Source organism: Hippocampus guttulatus, chromosome 2 (assembly GCF_054856545.1).
Source record: "Hippocampus guttulatus isolate MCC_2025c chromosome 2, RoL_Hgut_1.0, whole genome shotgun sequence".
Classification (NCBI taxonomy): domain Eukaryota; kingdom Metazoa; phylum Chordata; class Actinopteri; order Syngnathiformes; family Syngnathidae; genus Hippocampus; species Hippocampus guttulatus.
Window position 1 is genome coordinate 32,118,169 of NC_141262.1, and position 20,623 is coordinate 32,138,791.

A 20,623-nucleotide genomic window follows, 5' to 3' on the forward strand; every position below is an offset into this window, starting at 1 on the left:
TAATTTTAGCAAAGTACTTTTCTTTCTATATTTTGCTTTTGAAAATCTTAAATTCTTCTGTTTATTCAACATTTAGTTTGACGTCAAATGTTGTTTTCTAGGTATCTGAAAAACATTCAGTTACCTAGTACCTGAATGGGCTATTAAAAATGAAGCACCAAATTCATATTTTTGTACAGAATAACGTTTTGTCAAGCAATCCAATGTGCAGCTTGTAATTCATGTTTGTTGTTGTAATAAAAAAAATCATTAACTACCTATTTTTTTAAATAATCTCCCAATTATTTGGTCAGCACATTTTTTTTCCTGCAGAAAATATCAAAATGTGCATTGGCCTAAAAACAAAATCGACATCGATCATGTTCAAGTCCCACATATTTGTCTACGTTGCTGGAATTGGGTTCATGTATGAGTGACATTATTCACAGTCACACTAATAGTTAAGCCGTTCACATGTGTTTGTTTTGACCACACCAATAATATGGCTCTGTAGTATCCATACATGCTGTTGATGAGCTGTTAAACGGGCAAACAAGATCAATCTGCCCTCACTCAGTTGGCAGGGTGACATCCCAACAGGGCCAAGAGGCTTGTGAAAGGGGGAATGGGATGACCGCATGTCCTTAGTCTCATCTCTACTCTCCGCGACCCAGCGAGATCGAATTCAAGAAAGAGGGCCATCAGGCAGAGAGAGACCGCAACAAACGCCAACTTTACACCTTCATCTTCAACAAAGCCCCTAATTGGCCATCCAGAGACCGCTGCCTATGTTGCTTAAACAGTCAAACAATGAATGGCTCCCTCTGCTCTCCTGGATGCCTTTGATGGCCCGACACATCAAGCATGCGCTCTAATTTGATCGCACTGTTTTGCCATTGCTGACAGTGTTGCAAACAAGGTGAGCGTATGAACCAAGCTGGACGCTTTTCCATGAATTGAAACCCACAGAGACACACATGAAACGGTTTTCCTCGCTAGAGCATTTGTTATTTTGCATGCCCGCTTTCATACCTGTTTATTCGGCACACCTCTAACCTCGAATAACATCAAGTAAAAACAGCTGATTAAACATTACAATCAAGAGTGCATTCGCTAAAATGCTCTGAAGGCACACTGCTTCACTCCGCCAAGAGCGGTGTTGTTGAAATGTGACGTTAGCTTATTCAGAGTGTCGCCATAAAAGGAGTGCCAGAGCCCGCTCTTGGTGCTCCAACTGGTGACATGGTGCACCCAGTGTGTCAGGTGCTTCAGATGGAATCAGTTGAGCAACTGATTGGTTAATAACAAAGGCTGCATACGGAAATGAATGGTGACGTAGTGCAAGTTGCCTCTCCAAACTCCCTTAGTGTACTCTCAGAGTGGTGTGTCAGAGTGAAAATCTGAATGCACCCCAGATCACATCCATATATCTATCATATCTCTCTCTCTCTCTCTCTCTCTCTATATATATATATATATATATATATATATACCTTTTTCTAATCTGTTTATCCTCACAAGGGTCGTGGGCGTGCTGGAGCCTAACCCAGGGTGTGAAATTTCCGCAGATTCGTGTAATTCCACGGATTCTGTTGTGAAAAATATGATTTTCACAAAACCTCTATTTTTACATTAAAATTCATTGGGGGAGGGGGGTCACTCATACTGTGCAACAGGGAGACAGTGAGAAAGACAATGTGAAAAAAATTGACAAGGAAACGGCATCAAAAACACATGGAATTGGAATTGCCTTGAAAATAAAGTCGGGAACCAGTATCTGCATGACCACATTCGTAAAATCAAGGAACCGGGCAAGGCTTACTACATGCTATGCCACCAACATATCAAGTACGGATCAGGCGGGAGGACCCGTTTGGTGGACCACGTACAAGGAAAAAAACATTCCGAACGAGTGAAATTGAAGTTGTTGAATTACAAATTGCCAGGTAGTTCTAAGCATTTATGAAACATTTTTTGTTTAGATTCTGATTAAGACATACAGTGAAACTCCTCTATAACGAAACCTACATGGGCGAAAATAACTCCTTATGTGAAAAAATCTTCACGCATTAACACAATTCCCATTCTCCTGCCCCCATACGACGAAAACCCCCCTGTTGCGTTATACGAAATCATTTTCTCTGCTCCAGACTCGCGAGGACATTCACTACAACGAAGTCTTATCCAACAGCGACCTCTACTGCTTTGTTTGAAAAAAGGCAACAGCAACCACCACACTGGTTTACATAGTGAACGATGTTTATTTCGGTCACAGCTGCGGGTTCCCTGGACTCAACATACTCATAGCTGCTCTGCCATTGGCTTGCTGAGCATCATCCTGGCCTCCGATTGGCCAAGAGGGACCTCACTGTCTATGTGTGTAGATACTGAAGCTAGATCCGTAATATCCGATTAAATGCTCAGAGTAAATTCCTTATGGCTCGACGGACATTCAAATAAACGAACGCTTCCTCGAATGCTTTACTTGTTATCATGCTAAAAACACCCACGGGACGCTTCGTAGTCCTCGATGGCCATAGTTAACTCTCGAAGGCTAAAAACCTTACGCTAACTGGAGCGCTAATGAGAGAGAAGCGCTCCAGTTCGCGTAAGGATTTTAGCCTTGGAGAGCTAACTATGGCCATCGAGGACTATGAAGCGTCCCGTGGCTGACTTAAAAGTTCACTGCATGCCAGGAAGTATTTGTTATTGTTCGATTCAGACGAGGATGGACGTTGCATTGCTAAAATGGCTGCAAAACGGATCATTGGATGTCAAGAAGCTAAGACAAGAAGAGGTCTGATGCTGGAAGAGAGGGTAAAAGTGATCAAAATGAAAGACGGCGCAAGCAAAATAAAAGATATCCAAGAAATTGATGTAAGTGAAAGTGAATGCTTATCGTAAATTTCGCAATTTCTTTCCCTTTTTTTCTTTCTACACTGACAATATGAAGTGTCAAATAAGTGTGTGCTCATACTTATGCACTATTTGAATAAAAATAGAGTGCACATATGTTTGTGTGTGCGTGTACACATACGTTTGTGTACACGCGTGGGTGTGGGTGTGGGTGTGGGTGTGGGTGTGGGTGTGCTTACATCTGAGATCAAATTTGCTACAGTGAAAAACCCCCTCTTGTGAAAAATTTCTTGCTGCAAACATGATTTCGTTGTAGAGGAGTGTCACTGTATATCATATATATATATATATACATATATATATATATACACGTGTGTGTGTGTGTGTGTGCGTGTATGTAAACAGGATATTATACAAGAATAAGGTGTTATTTGGAAGATAACAGGTATTTCTCACTTTAATATTGAGCAAGATTTTTCGCAGCCATTTTGAAATGCCTATAGAAGTTTTCTTCAGTCAACATTTCTTTAAATTGTTTACTTTATTTTAACTTTTATTTGGATTACTAGATGAATTACATGTGCAATTATTAGATATTTCAAGGAGGGCACAGGAGCAGGGTATAAGTTGACTTCGGCCAGACACAGTTAAGATGCCATCAACAAGAAAAAAATATATATTTTCAACAAGTGAAAAGAGAAAACTTAATTGGAATTTGATGTGGCAAAATGGAGACCAAAACTTGTAAAATATTTACTTATTGAGACCCATTATTTTCTTACAGGAAATGCTCAGACTACACCACATTACATTTTAAATTGCTTGGTGTCTGGGGCCCGCAGGCAGACACCCGGCTTATACTGGGGGGCTGTGCCCCCCAGACCTCCCCTTGACTTTCCATGCATTTTCTCTTCCTCATTTCACAGTCCTACTAATGCCGTCGTCATCGTGCAGTAGGTGGGGTACACCCCGAACTGGTTGCCAGCCAGCCAATCGCAGGGAACGCAACCATTTGCACTCACAGTCACACCTCGGGGCAATTTGAGTGTTCCATTAACCTGCCATGCATGTTGTTGGAATGTGGGAGGAAACTACCCAGACAGTTTTACAATTCCAATGAAAGCTCTTTTACTTATGAAATGCACGTTAGCTGGATCCATGCACATGCTGTAGTGTAGAACCTATCATATTTCCTTGTGTTTACTGTCTCATCCCAGTCACCATGATGGCTCATCAGCTGATCCCTGTAGAGACTTTGCACAAACACATGACTTGTGTGATTCGATGGCCTTCTCCTTCACGCCCGCTTTATAACAACTAAATTATGCATGCATCAGACAAATGAAATCACTTCGGACACGCTGACAAGAAAGGGCACGGCAAGCGAGCCCATAAAATGCACATGAAAAATAGTATTAAAGAAATTTGAATGAGGCCACGCTTCACTGGTGTTTCTCTTTATTTTGCACACAAAAACTGATATCATAGTTGAATTGGCATTCCCGTATTCATTGAGTGCAACTTGCGAGAAGCACCACACTATTACCCCATGAAGAGACCACATCTAGTGCCTTTAAAAACATGTTAGAGATGGAGAGAGAGAGAGAGAGAGAGAGAGAGAGAGAGAGAGAGAGTCGTCCGTCACAGGAATCACACAACAAACCAGCACACTTTTCCAATTTTTACAGGGGAAGCTGGACTAAAGCCATTCCGCTACCCACTCAACGCTGGCTTCAGCCGCCATAAAATCACTGCTGGGAGCCTACTCTCCTTTCCAAGGAAACCACCAAGTTCTAAAGCTCATTTGAATATTGCACGAGTTGATGAAAGGTGTGGAAGAAACAACACATTGATTGTAGATGTGCCTCACAAATACGAATCTTTCCTTTTGTGCCTCCCTTTCGGATTGATCGAACAGGCACACTGTCCATACGAAACACACACGCACAATCACATTCTCTATCCAAGTACTGAAAACGTGCCGCAAGGCAGACAGAGCGAGACGGCGGTGTTTGAGTGAGTCTGTGGGTGGATATTTCTCTCTCCTCTGCATGTATGCACTTCGAAAGATACTGGCAACACGTTGCTTCTGTTTGATTTGACATGTGCTGTCTTTTTGATTAGCACACTTGGCAGCCAAACAGATTTGGTTAGAGACTCACTGTAAATACCACATGAAAGTCTTGGCTTCACACTTCTTCGGCTACTTATTGCTTTCACTTCACACTCCCGCTTCTCCAAGCGACTTCAGCTCTTTTCTACAGTTGGCAGGGATGCCGGGAGAAGTAGTGCAATCATTTTTTTTACATGAGACATAATGTGGAAAATGGGTTGTCTGTCTTTGTATGTGACTGACTTTTCCATACCAGTTCAGGGTGTCCCCCGCCTACTGTCTGAAGACAGCTGGGATAGGCTCGAGCACGCCCTAACCCTCGTGAGGATAAGCAGATTTGAAAATGGTTGGATGGATGCATAGGTCGCTGGAGTGTATGGCCATCCATTGAAATTAAACAACCAAGTGAATCCTTTATCTCACTGTGAGCTCGCAAAGAGGTTAGATTCCAGTGTTAGCTTCTGAAACATCTTGCTTTTGTTCCACACTCTATGCTTACCTTTTTCTGGTAAAAGCCGCTAACCTCTTGACATCAATGAAGGCCGTACTCACCATTAGTCCAGTAGGATAAAGGGTGGGGTTAGTTGTCACTCACTTGCAGTTAACATGAAAAAAATTCCATCCATCCATCCATTTTCTACCGCTTATCTGGGGCCGGGTCGCGGGGGCAACAGCTTTAGCAGGGAAGCCCAGACTTCCCTCTCCCTAGCTACTTCTTCCAGCTCTCCCCGGGGGATCCCGAGGCGTTCCCAGACCAGCTGGGTGACATAGTCTCTCCAGCGTGTCCTGGGTCTTCCTCGGGGTCTCCTCCCGGTGGGACATGCCCGGAACACCTCACCAGGGAGGCATTCAGGAGGCATCCGAATCAGATGCCCAAGCCACCTCATCTGGCTCCTCTCGATGTGGAGGAGAAGCGGCTCGACTCTGAGCCCCTCCCGGATGACCGAGCTTCTCACCTTATCTCTCAGGGAGAGCCCGGACACCCTGCGGAGAAAACTCATTTCGGCCGCTTGGGGCAAGATCTCCCCCCCGAACCGGAGGGGGCACTCCACCCTTTTCCGACTGAGAACCATGGTTTCAGATTTGGAGGTGCTGATTTTCATCCCAACCGCTTCACACTCGGCTGCGAAACGCTCCAGTGAGAGTTGGAGAGCCCTGTTTGAAGGAGCCAACAGCACCACATCATCTGCAAAAAGCAGGGATGCAATACTGAGGCCACCAAAACGGACCCTCTCAACGCTTCGGCTGCGCCTAGAAATTCTGTCCATAAAGGTTATGAACAGAATCGGCGACAAAGGGCAGCCTTGGCGGAGTCCTACCCTCACTGGAAACGATTCCGACTTACTGCCGGCAATGCGAACCAAACTCTGACATCGGTGGTATAGTGACCGAACAGCCCGTATCAGGGGGTTCGGTACCCCATACCCACGAAGCACCCCCCACAGAACTCCCCGAGGGACACGGTCAAACGCCTTCTCCAAATCCACAAAACACATGTAGACTGGTTGGGCGAATTCCCACATACCCTCGAGGACCCTGCTAAGGGTGTAGAGCTGGTCCACTGTTCCACGGCCGGGACGAAAACCACACTGCTCCTCCTCAATCTGAGGCTCGACTTCCTGACGGACCCTCCTCTCCAGCACCCCTGAATAGACCTTACCAGGGAGGCTGAGGAGTGTGATCCCTCTGGAGTTGGAACACACCCTCTTGTTCCCCTTTTTAAAAAGAGGGACTACCACCCCGGTCTGCCAATCCAGAGGCACTCTCCCCGTTGACCACGCGATGTTGCAGAGGCGTGTCAACCAGGACAGCCCCACAACATCCAGAGCCTTGAGGAACTCCAGGCGGATCTCATCCACCCCTGGGGCCTTGCCACCGAGGAGCTTTTTAACCACATCGGTGACTTCAACCACAGAGATAGGAGAGCCCACCTCAGGGTCCCCAGACTCTGCTTCCCCCAAGGAAGACTTGTTGGTGGAGTTGAGGAGGTCTTCGAAGTACTCTGCCCACCGGTTCACAACGTCCCGAGTCAAAGTCAGCAGAAACCCATGGCCTCACCGAACTCTTCCCACGCTCGGGTTTTTGCCTCGGAGACCACCGAAGCTGCGTTCCGCTTGGCCAGTCGATATCCGTCAGCTGCCTCTGGGGTCCCACAGGCCATAAAGGCTCGATAGGACTCCTTCTTCAGCTTGACGGCATCCCTTACCGCTGGTGTCCACCAGTGAGTAAGGGGGTTGCCGCCACGACAGGCACCAACCACCTTACGGCCACAACTCAGATTGGCCGCCTCAACAATAGAGGCACGGAACATGGTCCACTCGGACTCAATGTCTCCCACCTCCCCCGGAACATGGGAAAAGCTCTGTCGGAGGTGAGAGTTGAAACTCCTTCTGACAGGGGATTCCACCAGACGCTCCCAACAAACCCTCACAATACGTTTGGGTCTGCCAGGACGGACCGGCATCTTCCCCCACCATCGGAGCCTACTCACCACCAGGTGGTGATCAGTTGACAGCTCCGCCCTTCTCTTCACCCGAATGTCCAAAACATGCAGCCGCAAATCCGATCATACAACCACAAAGTCGATCATCGAACTACGGCCTAGGGTGTCCTGGTGCCAAGTGCACATATGGACACCCTTATGTTTGAACAAGGTGTTCGTTATGGACAGTCCGTGACGAGCACAGAAGTCCAATAACAAAACACCACTCGAGTTCTGATCGGGGGGGCCGTTCCTCCCAATCACGCCCCTCCAGGTCTCACTGTCATTGCCCACGTGAGCATTGAAGTCCCCCAGCAGAACAAGGGAGTCCCCAGCAGGAGTACTCTCCAGCACACCCCCAAGGACTCCAAAAAGGGTGGGTATGCTGAGCTGCTGTTTGGTGCATAAGCACAAACAACAGTCAGGACCCGTCCCCCCACCCGAAGGCGGAGGGAGGCAACCCTCTCCTCTACCGGTGTGAACCCCAATGTACAGGCACTGAGCCGGGGGGCAATGAGCAGGCCCACACCTGCTCTGCGCCTCTCACCGTGAGCAACTCCAGAGTGGAAGAGAGTCCAACCCCTCTCGAGAGAACTGGTACCAGAACCCAGGCTGTGTGTGGAGGCAAGTCTGACTATATCCAGTTGGAACTTCTCTACCTCACACACCAGCTCGGGCTCCTTCCCTGCCAGAGAGGTGACATTCCATGTCCCAAGAGCTAGCTTCTGCAGCCGAGGATCGGACCGCCAGGGTCCCCACCTTTGTCTGCCGCCCAGCTCGCATTGCACCCGACCCCTTTGACCCCTCCCACGGGTGGTGAGACCATGAGAAGGGGGACCCACGTTGCCTCTTCGGGCTGAGCCCGGCCGGGCCCCATGGGTGTAGGCCCGGCCACCAGGCGCTCGCCAACGAGCCCCACCTCCAGGCCTGGCTGCAGAGGCGGGCCCCGGTGACCCGCATCCGGGCAAGGGAAACTGAGTGCCATTGATTTTATTTATCATAAGGGGTTTTATGAGTCGTGCTTTGTCTGGTCCCTCACTGTTAGAGGAATCTATGAGCAAAATTGTATCATGTTTAAAGTTTCATTTAATCTGGACACATCTAAACGTTTGGGTGCGTATCCAGCACCCCCAAATTCCTGTGCACAAAGCCAGAGGGCTGTTGAAGTCCACAATTAGCACATCAATACAGGTGGGCGATCACGGGGGAGAGGGCGAAACTTGGTCACAAAAGGGGAATGAATAATTCGGGAACAGCGGTTGAACAACAAAAGACGAGTTGAGAACACCCGTCGCGCCCAGACGACATTGGCCATCCGCAAAGTGTACAACATGCTAATTCGATTTAGACCAGCCAGAAAAGGCGCCAATGTACTGGTGGTTCAATGTTTAACACAGGTAACCCATCGCTACCGAGGGGCCGGACCGTGGGTGCCGGATGCAAATATCGGGGGCAGTGTTTTCCTTGTATGTTACAATAAAAGCCTGAATTGGCAGGAAGGGAGCTTGAGTGTGATCGCGGAGCCACTAACCGTCGTTCGCTCTCAGAGATCCGCTTCCGCCGATATTGAAGACAATTTTCCTGTGTGCCGAGTCATTTCTTTAACTTTGTCCGAGAAAATCTCTGACACTCACCTAGGACCTGTTTGCCATGGGTGACCCTGCCAGGGGCATAAAGCCCCAGACAACTTAGCTCCTAGGATCATTGGGACACACAAACCCCTCCACCACGGTAAGGTGATGGCTTTCAAAAATTGAAATTGTTAAATACGTCTTTGTTCTCGTGAAACAGCCAAGAGTATGACCTCCACTTGAAAACCTCCGCACATTAAATGCCACAATTTTACAGCCACTTCCATGCTCTCAATTATAGTCCACCATCAGAATTTAATCACGGTAGCATTCTACGAGGTGTTTAAAACCACAAACCATCATTTTCGTCTTACATCAATGGCCCACTGCCAAATGACTAATGAGAGACAATATAAAGGCTTTACGAAGCCAAAGATTGTATTTTCCACTGTGCTAACACAGGCGGGGGTGTGATCCTCACAGAATCCTCTCAGCATTCTTAGCCAGGAGGCAAATAGTCAGCAGGCAGCAAATAGGGATAGTAAGTAACTACTGTATTTATTTTGGCTCACTCAAAAGACAAGCGAGACAATGCATCACTGGGAATATGAACGCAATGCAGCACACTTGGTGATTCATTGAGCTAAAATGTATTTATTTATTTGTTTGTTTCTTTTTGTAGGAGGGATTGCATAGTCAATATTAATACTATGATTTCACATTTAATCTTCAGGGCATAATGGTGTTGTAGTGGTTAGCACAAATGCCTGAAAGTCAAGAGTCTCAACGTGGGCTTGTGTGGAGTATGCATATAAGGGTCATTAAAACTCTAAATTGCCCCTAGGTGGGAATGCGAGTGGGACTGTGTTTGTTTAGTTAGGTGTGTTTAGATCAGTCATCAAAATGAACACTCAGAGAGTCCCGGGGATGCCACATGGGATTTGGGGCCTTGTGCAAAAATATCATTTTCAACCCCACTGCTTCACTGCTGCAAATTGAAAATACTCTTTTCAAAGGTTCCTATGAAGTCATATATCTCCCTTCACCCCTAAAAGTAACATATTTTTCAAGCCTTTTCGAAAAGGCCAAGAAAGAGTGCAGCCCATTTATCTTGATTCAATTTGGAAACCAATTAGAAGGATCAATTTGGAGTATTTATCCGTTTTCATTTGTCAGAAACAAGATTGGATTTGATTTGATTTTATTATTTTTCACAATATGAATTTACCAAGCATTTTCCCACTAAGAAAAAAAAAATCTGAATATGTTCAAATTGTGGAAATTCAAGGACGGCATATGGTGTGATCCTGCAAATGTCCCAGCGTCCAGCGTGTAAATTACCTTCCTATTTCAGTGATGTGCAGTCCGAAACGTGTTCTCAAGTCAGGTTCACAGTTATGAGCTTCAAGCCATTATCTTGGTAGTTTCCATTTAGTTGTAGCTGATACTTTCTGAAACCTTAGACTGTGCTCAGTGGTCTGTGTCGCTCTTTCACAGACCTTCATTTTGCTGTGCATTGGCAAGTAAAGAGTAGAGAGCAGCCGCATTTACAGTCGAAGTCATGACCATGTGGATATTTCAGTTAGATTGCTTACGGAATCCTGGGAACCGATTCAAGCTAAAGCTATGTCTGTTTATTGCTTGGTTGTATTTGATCAGATTAGTCGACGACAGAATGCAATTTAAGACGAAATTGCAGGCGAATACTGGAATGCTGAATGAAAAAATATGGAGTCATGTATAATAAGATGGAATGATATTGAATAAAATGGAATCGTGGGATAAAAGCGAAGCCTATGGAATGACATTGAAAGACATGAAATGATTCTGAATTAATATTGAATGACAGTGTTAGTGAAACATTGGCAATATGCGGATGAAAAGTGTGGAATGATATTAAATGATATGGACTGACATTAAAAGATAAGGGATGATATCGGTGAAAAAGAACAGAGTTGGAATTTTTGGTATGTGCAAATTTTTTAGATTTAGATTTAGATTTCTGAAAAGAAAAAGGTGTGAATCTGTGGTACGAGAAAAGCCGACAGTGTGTTGCGGCTAAAGCGTATGTGCAATATGGTTCTCTAATTTGCCTCGTTAGCCTGGGTCAGCCGTGCGATATGCGAGAGGGTCGCAAAGGAGAACTTTCAGGAGATGAAGGCCTGTGACACTCTGCCCACGGCCCTAATGAGAAGCAAGGAACCAGAGGAGCCGGGCAATGAGATTAGATGCAATTCAATTACAGCTGAGCCGCCACGGGTGACGTTTCAGAAGTCATCCTGTTAAAATCCGACTCACAGGCAAAGGAGAAGACGGCGCTGGCCGCCACAACAAGTGTGATTTATGTGCACACTGAGCGTCATAAGGCTCAGGCGGGATTTGATTGTAGACTGCAAGGTTGGGATATCGGTTAAAAAATGAAATAGTTGAGTGAGTTTCCACCCATCACTGCGGCGTCTGCATGCACTCTGGCACACAGTTGTTCCAAGTGGGTGTTGAGATTTAAAAAGCAACTGAACTCCCAGGTTTCACTGCAAATGTGCCCCTTCACACATTCAGATTCGAGACACACGCACACACACCGCCTGCCCACGGTTCTTCTTGGTTCGACTTTGATGACAAGTTTGCATGGTCAGACAATGGAAATGAGCATGCACTGTGTGGGAAAAACATCAGTGGCTACTGCAGTTATGCAATTACAGTTATCACAGCCCCTGTTTTATAACAGACTCAATCAATGAATTCACTTTTTAAAGCTTCTGGCTTGATAGTGTGTGCACTGAAAAGGCAAACACAGCCTCGTACGGTGTGACACACATTCAACTTTATTCCTTCACGGACTGGAATGTATTATGAAATGTTGAAGAAAATCAATTAAAAACAAAAAAAAAAACCCACACACATTAATTACAACTAGGGCTGTAACGCGGGTTTTTGACGATGACTTGAATTGAGATACAAATTGGCATAGGAAGGATTAACAAATCAGAATTTTGTGGGTGCAACGACGATGAGAAGATTTACGTAGAATTTGTCAAAATGTTACACCTGCACAGATTACATCGACGTGGCCGGCAAAGGGTGAACAGCATGTCTAATAAGATGTAATTCATTCATAAATATGTCAACAGTCAACATCTAACCTGATTAAAAATTCTTTTAGATTTTTTTTTTAATCATATTATTGCGCTAGGGCGGCCCGGTAGTCCAGTGGTTAGCACGTCGGCTTCACAGTGCAGAGGTACCGGGTTCGATTCCAGCTCCAGCCTCCCTGTGTGGAGTTTGCATGTTCTCCCCGGGCCTGCGTGGGTTTTCTCCGGGTGCTCCGGTTTCCTCCCACATTCCAAAAACATGCGTGGCAGGCTGATTGAACACTCTAAATTGTCCCTAGGTATGAGTGTGAGCGTGGATGGTTGTTCGTCTCTGTGTGCCCTGTGATTGGCAGGCAACCGATTCAGGGTGTCCCCCGCCTACTGCCCGGAGACAGCTGGGATAGGCTCCAGCACCCCCTGCGACCCTAGTGAGGATCAAGCGGTTCGGAAGATGGATGAATTATTGGGCTAAACAGCTATGGGGTTGCACATGAACAATCAGGGGTGGGTCGTGGTCTGCAAGTGTCCACTATAAAGCGTATATACGTGTCCGCCATGTCGAGATTCAAGTGTACGACTTGCGCGCTGCATTTAAAGGGAAGAAAGCGGCACACTTTGACTGGTCATGATAGAAATTGGCTGTTACCACTCCCACAGCGGCACCGCCTTCCCGCTCGCAGATCCATCGGCCGCCTGCATTCGTTTGCGAAATTCATGACATAAAAAACTAAGAACGCTTTTAAAACTGCAATCGTCTTTTTTTACTGGTACCAAAGAAGCAATTCTCAGTTTGCTGAGCCCTGGTATAAAGTACTCCATAAATATCTCTCTGAGCAATACTACTTTGGTAAATCAGGAAATTTTGTTCCAGCTATCTCATTATATTATGCAGATGTACCTGTCACGTTACGCACGAAGCAGGAAAAAGAACTGCTCCGTCCGTAACAGAGCAAATGAGAATGAGATCTCCGAAATAGCAGACACTGAAAAATACACACAAAATAATATTTATTACAAACCAAAATTACACCGTCTAATTGAAAAAACAGATAGCGCTGGTTACTAACGAAAACCAGGAATTAATATAACGAAACAACGAAAAACGCTTGCAAAAAACGGCAAGGGAATCAATGAGGTAATTACGATAATCTTAATAATGGAACGTCGAAGAATGTAAAGAACAGCAATAGTATCCGAGCAGCGTTTTCTAAAATACTTGGGCAATAGCAGTGGCACGGCATGCAATACTCCGGCAATGAGTCAACCGCCGGAGCGCCTAGATAAGCAGGTGCAATCACCGACAAATAGGCAGCAGGTGTGCAGGCGGCCGAAATGGAACGCCTGCCACCTGCTGCCAAATACGGAACATGACAGTACCAAATGATGTCGCCAGTAATGGACGTTTATTTGACAATCAATAATACATTTGTTGGGATGATTTTGCATGGCTAGCTAGCCTGTTCAACTCAACGCACGAGGGAATACATGGACTACGTATTCCAGCAACGGAAGCATGCATTGTATCGAGGGATTTCTTGATTTAAGACTTAGAGAGTTGTGGTGCTGTGGTCAGATGACGTTACACTCTTGGAGTTTCGTGACATGTTTTAAAAGTTGACCTTAGGCCCGCCAACTTCAGAGCTGACTTTCAAGGAAACGGGACTTAAAGTAATCAATTTCTTGACAGACTATTTACTTCGAAGCAGATCCCATCTGCTAATTTCCATACAAATGTAAAAGCAGGCAAGCATGGAATCTTCCTTGAATCTTCAATGAATCCAATTGTTCGCAGGCGCAGCGTTTGTGGCTTGCCACAGGCAGGTAGAGAGGAAAACATCAGCAATTTCAAAATAAAAGGTTTGTGTGATTCTAATCTCATTGATAAAAATGCCAGTGCTCACTGTGATTTGCATATTGCGTGGTTTTCTTTCACATCCGATATTTTAAAATTAACACATTATAGGATTTCTTATTACTTAGAAAAGCACTTGATATAAATCAGGATTGAGCATGCAAGAGTCAAGCCAACCATACCCAATACTCTGTTAGGATGCTTTTTACGCATTACTTTATTTTTAATTATCAAGTTATACACGGTGATTATTAGGAAGATGATGGTTCATTGATCTTTTTGCCTGCACCAGCCCTCCACTCACTGGGTCTCAACCCACCAGAGAGCATTTTAGCCCAGTTAAACTGCATGACATCTCTTAATGTGAGGAGCTTTTATTGCTGGGAAGCCTGCCATGCCATCCAGCTGGCTGGAGGTTGGTGGGGTTCTGAGCGTTTGCCTCAGGAAAATGAATAATGCATCCATGTTATTCAAATCGTCACATTGGCTGTAGGTACCACAGATGGAAGGAGGGGCAGCGCATGAGCGACTGCTGCTGCCGCCACTGCGCTCGTGGAAAATAGGTGACACTTCAGAAAAGCTTCAGACAATTTCCCTTCATTGTCAGGCATTTTTCCCGGTCAAATTTGCGACGTTTGAATTGTAAAACTCCACACCCATCGACAGGTGATACAAAAGTCGACACACCCCTGTTCAAATGCAATTTCTTTATTTATTTTGTGATATGAAATCTTAGGCCAAAATAAATCATTTAAAATATTTTCTTGCATGTTGTGGTCCAAAGAAATCAATGTTTTTGGCCATCATTTCAAAAGATATGTTTGGCGCGAACACAAGGACACCGAACCTTCACAACAGGTACAGCTGTCACAAAGCGTCATGCACAAAACATAAAATAATAATAATAATAAGAAGAAGAATACATTAATTCGAGTTGTATTCCCTTTTGTTCCACACATTGTTTGAAACTGTCAGTAAATGAGATAGGAGCATAACTGAAGTCCCCGTTGACGAGTAAGAAGAGAGTACCACGATGACATAATTACATATCTCTCAATCACAGCGTGCATAATGTCACTCATATTCGCTACAAGCCGAGTTTAGAAGCAAACAAGCAGCTGTACTTTTCCAATAGTCGATAGTCTGTCCTGTGGCGAGCAACACACATACCGAAAGATTGGTTCCTTCAATACAGACGAATGAAGCATGGCAATTGCAGCATCATGCTTTGGGGTAGTTTGTCTTACGTTGGGACTCCAGGGCTGAGAGGAAATTATGAACCGTTCTCAATAGGAGTAAGCATAAGCACAAATCCTTCAAGCTTCTGGTGGAAAGCAAAACCATTTAAGGAAAAGCCTACTAGAATATCAGAACTTTATTTGAGGTGAAACAGAGGCATTTTAAACGGGGCCATAGTGTTCTGACTTCCACTTGACACGAGTTTAAATGGTGTTCATTAATTCTGAACATAGATTCATCCCAATTATAAGTGTGTGAGATTTTTACTTCCCCTCTAAAAGCTATATTTTTATTCAGTTGTACAGGATATAAGTCACATTAAAGGCCGAAAAAGTTGTGTATTATTTATCTTGCTCACATTTTTTTTTTTAAATATCGCAAAAAAAAATCTGGCATTTGAACAGGGGTGTGTAAACTTTTTATGCCCACTGTTCAGGAGGAGATTGATTGCCTGCAGACAATACCATGCACACGCAAAGCATGATTCTTTTTATTTTCATGTGATTTTCGACTGGATTCAAGTGAGTTCACTTGGTCTCTTAATGTGTGAATAGAGTGGTTCGAGATCTGCTTCATATACATATGTATAAAGAACTTTCGGACAACTTGTGTTGCTATTTGGCACTGTCAAAGTGCACTTGAATTGACTAACAAGTAAATTCTTGTGAAAACACCCTCGTCCACTACATTGGTCAGTGGTTGCTATGACTGACAGATTTGCCAAGAGACAACAAGCTCACATGTGCATGCCCCCAGCTCAAAAAAACAAAAACAAAAAACCCCCACAAATATGCTCAGTGTACTCATGAGTTGACAACCAGTCGCTAGACAACCTTGAGTCCTTGACAGGTGGACGTCTCCAGAGGGAGCACCCCTGCTCTTCGGGACAGATGACACAGTCCGACTTGGTCTCGGCTATACTCACCAAAAGGTCATGTGCTGCTGATGATGTGACTATTTGCTGCAGTGCAGGAGGCGCATTGGAAGGGCAGACACATACTGTGCAACAGTCTCAGAGTACTTACGAACGCTGCTTCTTAAGAAAAGGTTACTTGGCCATTCAAAAGGTCTGCAAAGGGGGAAAAGCAGAGAAATGAAGAAAGGCGTTTTGCTGTGGTCGCCGAGGTTGTTTGGAGACTGCCTGTTTACCGAGATAAGGCCTTGCGAAAAAAAGACCTCACAGTAATGACGGACATTAACTTTGACCACTTTTTCCGATAAATATACACAATTGATACATTTTTATTCTATTTTATTTTAAAGGTATACAAATTAGAATTTCAGCACTAAGTTTTCCCCAAATGACAATAGTTCAATTGAGGTGTTGTGAAATCAGAGACTAGAAGAGAAAGACTATTAGCTGTGTTTAAAAAAGAAAAAAAACAGCTCAACTTTTGGTGTGTGTAAAATGTTTACACTAAATCCCGACCTGCTGCACTGTCAGTCTTGCCCTAGTGGGAGATGCTCATATGTGAATAGGACTGATTTGCCTTTGTGATATACAGTAACTTGCTTTCATGCACGAATGACGACATTAAATTAAAAGTAGAAATAGACTTTTCAAAGAAAGACACCCAGTAACTGACAATTTATGTGGATTATGTCCAGATCACATGATCTGCTCTCATGAAAGGAAGGGTTAACCTAACATTGTTGTTATGTGTTGTACATTGTTAAACTTATACGTGCGTTCGTCTTCTTTTTGATTTATTGCTGGAGGGAAGTGTCACATTGTAGTGGATTTTATTGGTTGTGATGTCCATTTCTAGGAATCATTTGTGAATGACGTAGTCAGGAAATCTGGGTTAATTTCAGGCTGGTCTTCGAGATGTGCTACCATCGTCTAAAAACACAGCTTATATAGTTACGATACATGTGGGAAATGAAAATAGAGCCCTTCAAAAGAGATTATTTTAGAGAAATCCCCAAATTGGCATTTTTGTCCAAACAATGTATTTTTGTCTATAACGCAAAACTGATATCTATGACATATACCCATAGATAGATAGATAGATTTTTTTTGTAGTTTTTTTTTTTTACATACGTTGTATTTCTTTACCCTTCAATGCAAGTGTGATGATAAATAGTGAAACATTAACAGAATCCATCTTTCCATAGATTTCCGTTGTCTCTGACTTAATGAGAGCTCAGCACTATGCTTGAGTTCCATTATTTTCATCATATTCATTCTACTACTGTATATCGCAGACTGTCGCACAGTTGGGCCATTCATATGTCCTCTGTCATTGCACAAAGAAACAACAACCATGTAAGTCTGTGATTTGACCATAGTGTTTCAAAATGATCTGTTAAACATTACTATTTCACATTTTTCTCTGCATCAGATCTGTCTTCAATAAATCTTTCATTGTCCCAATATGAGCCACAACAATCCTCCAAGGAGACGATAAGCAGGAGGCATCAATGTTAGCATGTCACTGATCTAAATGCCATAATTCAATTGATTGCCAAGCGCAATAACATCACCTGCTGATCTTTTAATAATATGGAGATATGACTCCACTCTTTTCATTATATTGTCTTTTCAATATGCAAATGTGGATCAGCGCGCACACACACACACACACACACACACACACACACACACACACACACACACACACACACACACAGTGCTGCACGAAGCCAAGGCTCCATACAATATTCTAGTGGGACTTGCTGAATGCTATTTTAGATTGTAATGAGATGGCCTTTGACCTCTCGATTCAAACCGAAAGCTCTCGAGAATAAATTAGCAGCCTTCAAACTCCTGGCAAACTCTTACATTGTGCCAGCCTTTTCACTGTCTAATTCTCAGGGTCACGGCTATCTGGCCCTCTCTCTCCAGGCTTCTCCATACTGCAGGCCATCATGGAGGCGGCGGTGGCCAACAACTGGCAGGTGACCGCTCGCTCTGTCAGCAGCACCACGGATGCGGCGGAGTTCAAACGCATCATTGAGGAGATGGACAGGAGGCAGGAAAAGCGCTTTGTGATTGATTGTGAGGTGGACAGGATCAACACCATATTAGAGCAGGTAAGCTTTCACCACAGTCACCGCATACGGTTTATTCCTGAGACAGCCACACTCTTGTCGTTTAATCACCTTGAAAATGAAATTGCAACAATGACTTCAGGTTTAAAAGGACACCAAGTTTTCCGTGGCTGTGTGGTATTAAAAGGTTCAATCATGAGGCGTGGTGAAAAGAGGAGGGCAAGGGATACCTCGTCTCAATTGCATTAAGGGAAACGTCAGTGTTGTTTCCCGGTCATTTGGTACTTCATTGAAGCTTTACTTTCACAGTAGTTTAGTGCAAAGAAGAAGGATGTTTCTTTCAATCAAAATCCTCTTAGCTTAATGCCCAACTTAGAATATTGTTTTCGCCCTCCCGCTGACTTGATTATATTGCGCCATGGTCAGCATTTACAGCCCCCCCCCCCCCCCCACACACACGCACACACAAAAAAAAGCTGCAGTATGTGGATAAAGGTTTTAAGAAATTAACTGATTTACCAGAAGTTGGACTCAACACCCTGAATCTTTATCTGCATTGTACAAGACCAAATTTTGGACAATACCAATTTGGGATTTATTTTTTTCCCTTATGCACTAAGCAAGGTCTGTAAAGGCGTGTTTGGATGACAAATTTAAAACAGTGGAAAATAACCCATGCTACCAGCGTCAAAGTCAGATGAGTGAACCACCACACCATCCATCACACAATTGTTTCAACAATAACCAAAACAAATGAAGACTAATTCAGATCATTTGATGGACAATTAATTGTGGGTTCATCAAGCCATCAATCAATTTAATATGCTTACTTGCTCAATCTGAAGTTAGCAGTAAATCAGACTTCACCCTCAATCGGCTCCTGGTAATTCCAAAGTGATTGTAATTTGTGAATTAAGCAAGTATTGATCTGCTGCACCTGCTCCACTAGTAAACTATGTGAATCACTACACTACCAATGGTTCTTGCAAGAGTAAAGTAATGGACCGTCCCAGCGAAACTACGTCATATTAAATTTCAACTGGGGCATGGCTGTGAGGCACAACACTGTTTTGGAATGTAACTTCCAAACTGAAATCCTTTTTTTTTTTTTTGGCACTCTTTTATATTGAGGATCTAGACCAGGGGTGGGCAAACGTTTTGGCTCGGGGGCCACATTGATTTCTAAATTTGACAGCTGGGCCGGGTCAGCACAAGATACGGTACATATAAAAACAACTGTATATGTTGACAACCCATACCAAACATACAAAAGCATTCAAATATGACCATCCTTTTTTTAAAAATGAGAACAGTGAAATAACTATGGTATATATCCTGTATGAAGGTCCAAGTATGTTAACAACATACATGTGTGGCAACACAAGCAACAAAGTGCAACAATATATTGCCCAAAAACTGTAGCATACAGTTCAGGTATATGACAAAATATAACAAAGTTAGGATTATTTGCGACAAAATGAGGTGAGTAAAAGACCTGGTGGCTTTCTTTCCACTCACTCACTGTCTTGAGCTTGACCTCCCCTCGATCACCACACAAGACAGTGTTGCTCAGTTGATTTCGTGCAACAGACTTTTGAACCCAGTCACGGGACGCTTTGAAGTCTTCGATGCCCATAGCGCTATGGAACTCCATTGCTCTCTTATTAGCGGTCCAGTTTGCGGAAAGTTTTTTGCACGATGACAGTCAAATCATTATAGGAAACGTTTATTTACTCGACTGTCCGTCGAGCCGCAAGCAATTCACTCTGAGCATGGAAACAGCCAGAATCGGACTGAGCAAGAATCACTTCCTCGTTTTTCAGACTCTTAGATTTGAGTCTTTCAGACTCCAAGCGTCTCCTGAATGTTTCGTACTTTGTAACCCGCTTCGTGTATTCAGATACGCTTCACTTTCTCTTCCGTGGCCATTACTGTTCCTCTTCGTTTGTATGCCATGATCGACAGGATGTAAAATGTTCGCAATTAAAGTAAAACTCACTGCAATAAAGAGTCACTTGCATGCCGCCGTTTTGGATCCAATGATAGAAAATAGCAGCACGGACACGCTTATTCCGTCGTATCGAGCGGGAGTTACTTTAGTTAGCGCTACTACTGTGGGCTTCCTGATCATCTCCCACTCCCTCCCTGTGCTCTGCAACTTCAAGTAACTTTGCCACCTGGCGTTGAAATGCCTGTCATTACACATTATCATTGTGTACTGTACCAATCTTCGGCGGGCCGGATTAAAAAGACAAACGGGCCGGATCCGGCCCGCGGACCGTAGTTTTCCCACCTCTGATCTAGACGGTAGATGCAGTACAAGTTCTCTTTTCTGTTGTTGTTGTGGAAGAAGGAAAACAATCGTAATCATCATTACATACACTCTCCCTGCATACGTACCTATTCACAAAAGTAAAATTTATTTAACACAGTAGGGAACACGCA

General features: G+C 44.1%; 1 protein-coding gene across 5 annotated transcripts in view; it reads left to right on the top strand.

Annotated features, from left to right (window-relative positions):
• The window catches only part of LOC147209608 (glutamate receptor 3-like), a 130,265-nt gene that overhangs the window by 54,420 nt on the left and 55,222 nt on the right, over window positions 1-20,623 (top strand). For all 5 annotated transcript variants that reach the window (XR_015100263.1, XM_086105724.1, XM_086105725.1 and 2 more), the window contains exon 4: window positions 18,033-18,220. Coding sequence is in view for 4 of the 5 variants with exons in the window: in XM_086105724.1 (XP_085961850.1) it covers window positions 18,033-18,220 (188 nt within the window). In the remaining variant the exon portion in view is untranslated. The remainder of the gene's footprint in view (window positions 1-18,032; window positions 18,221-20,623) is intronic.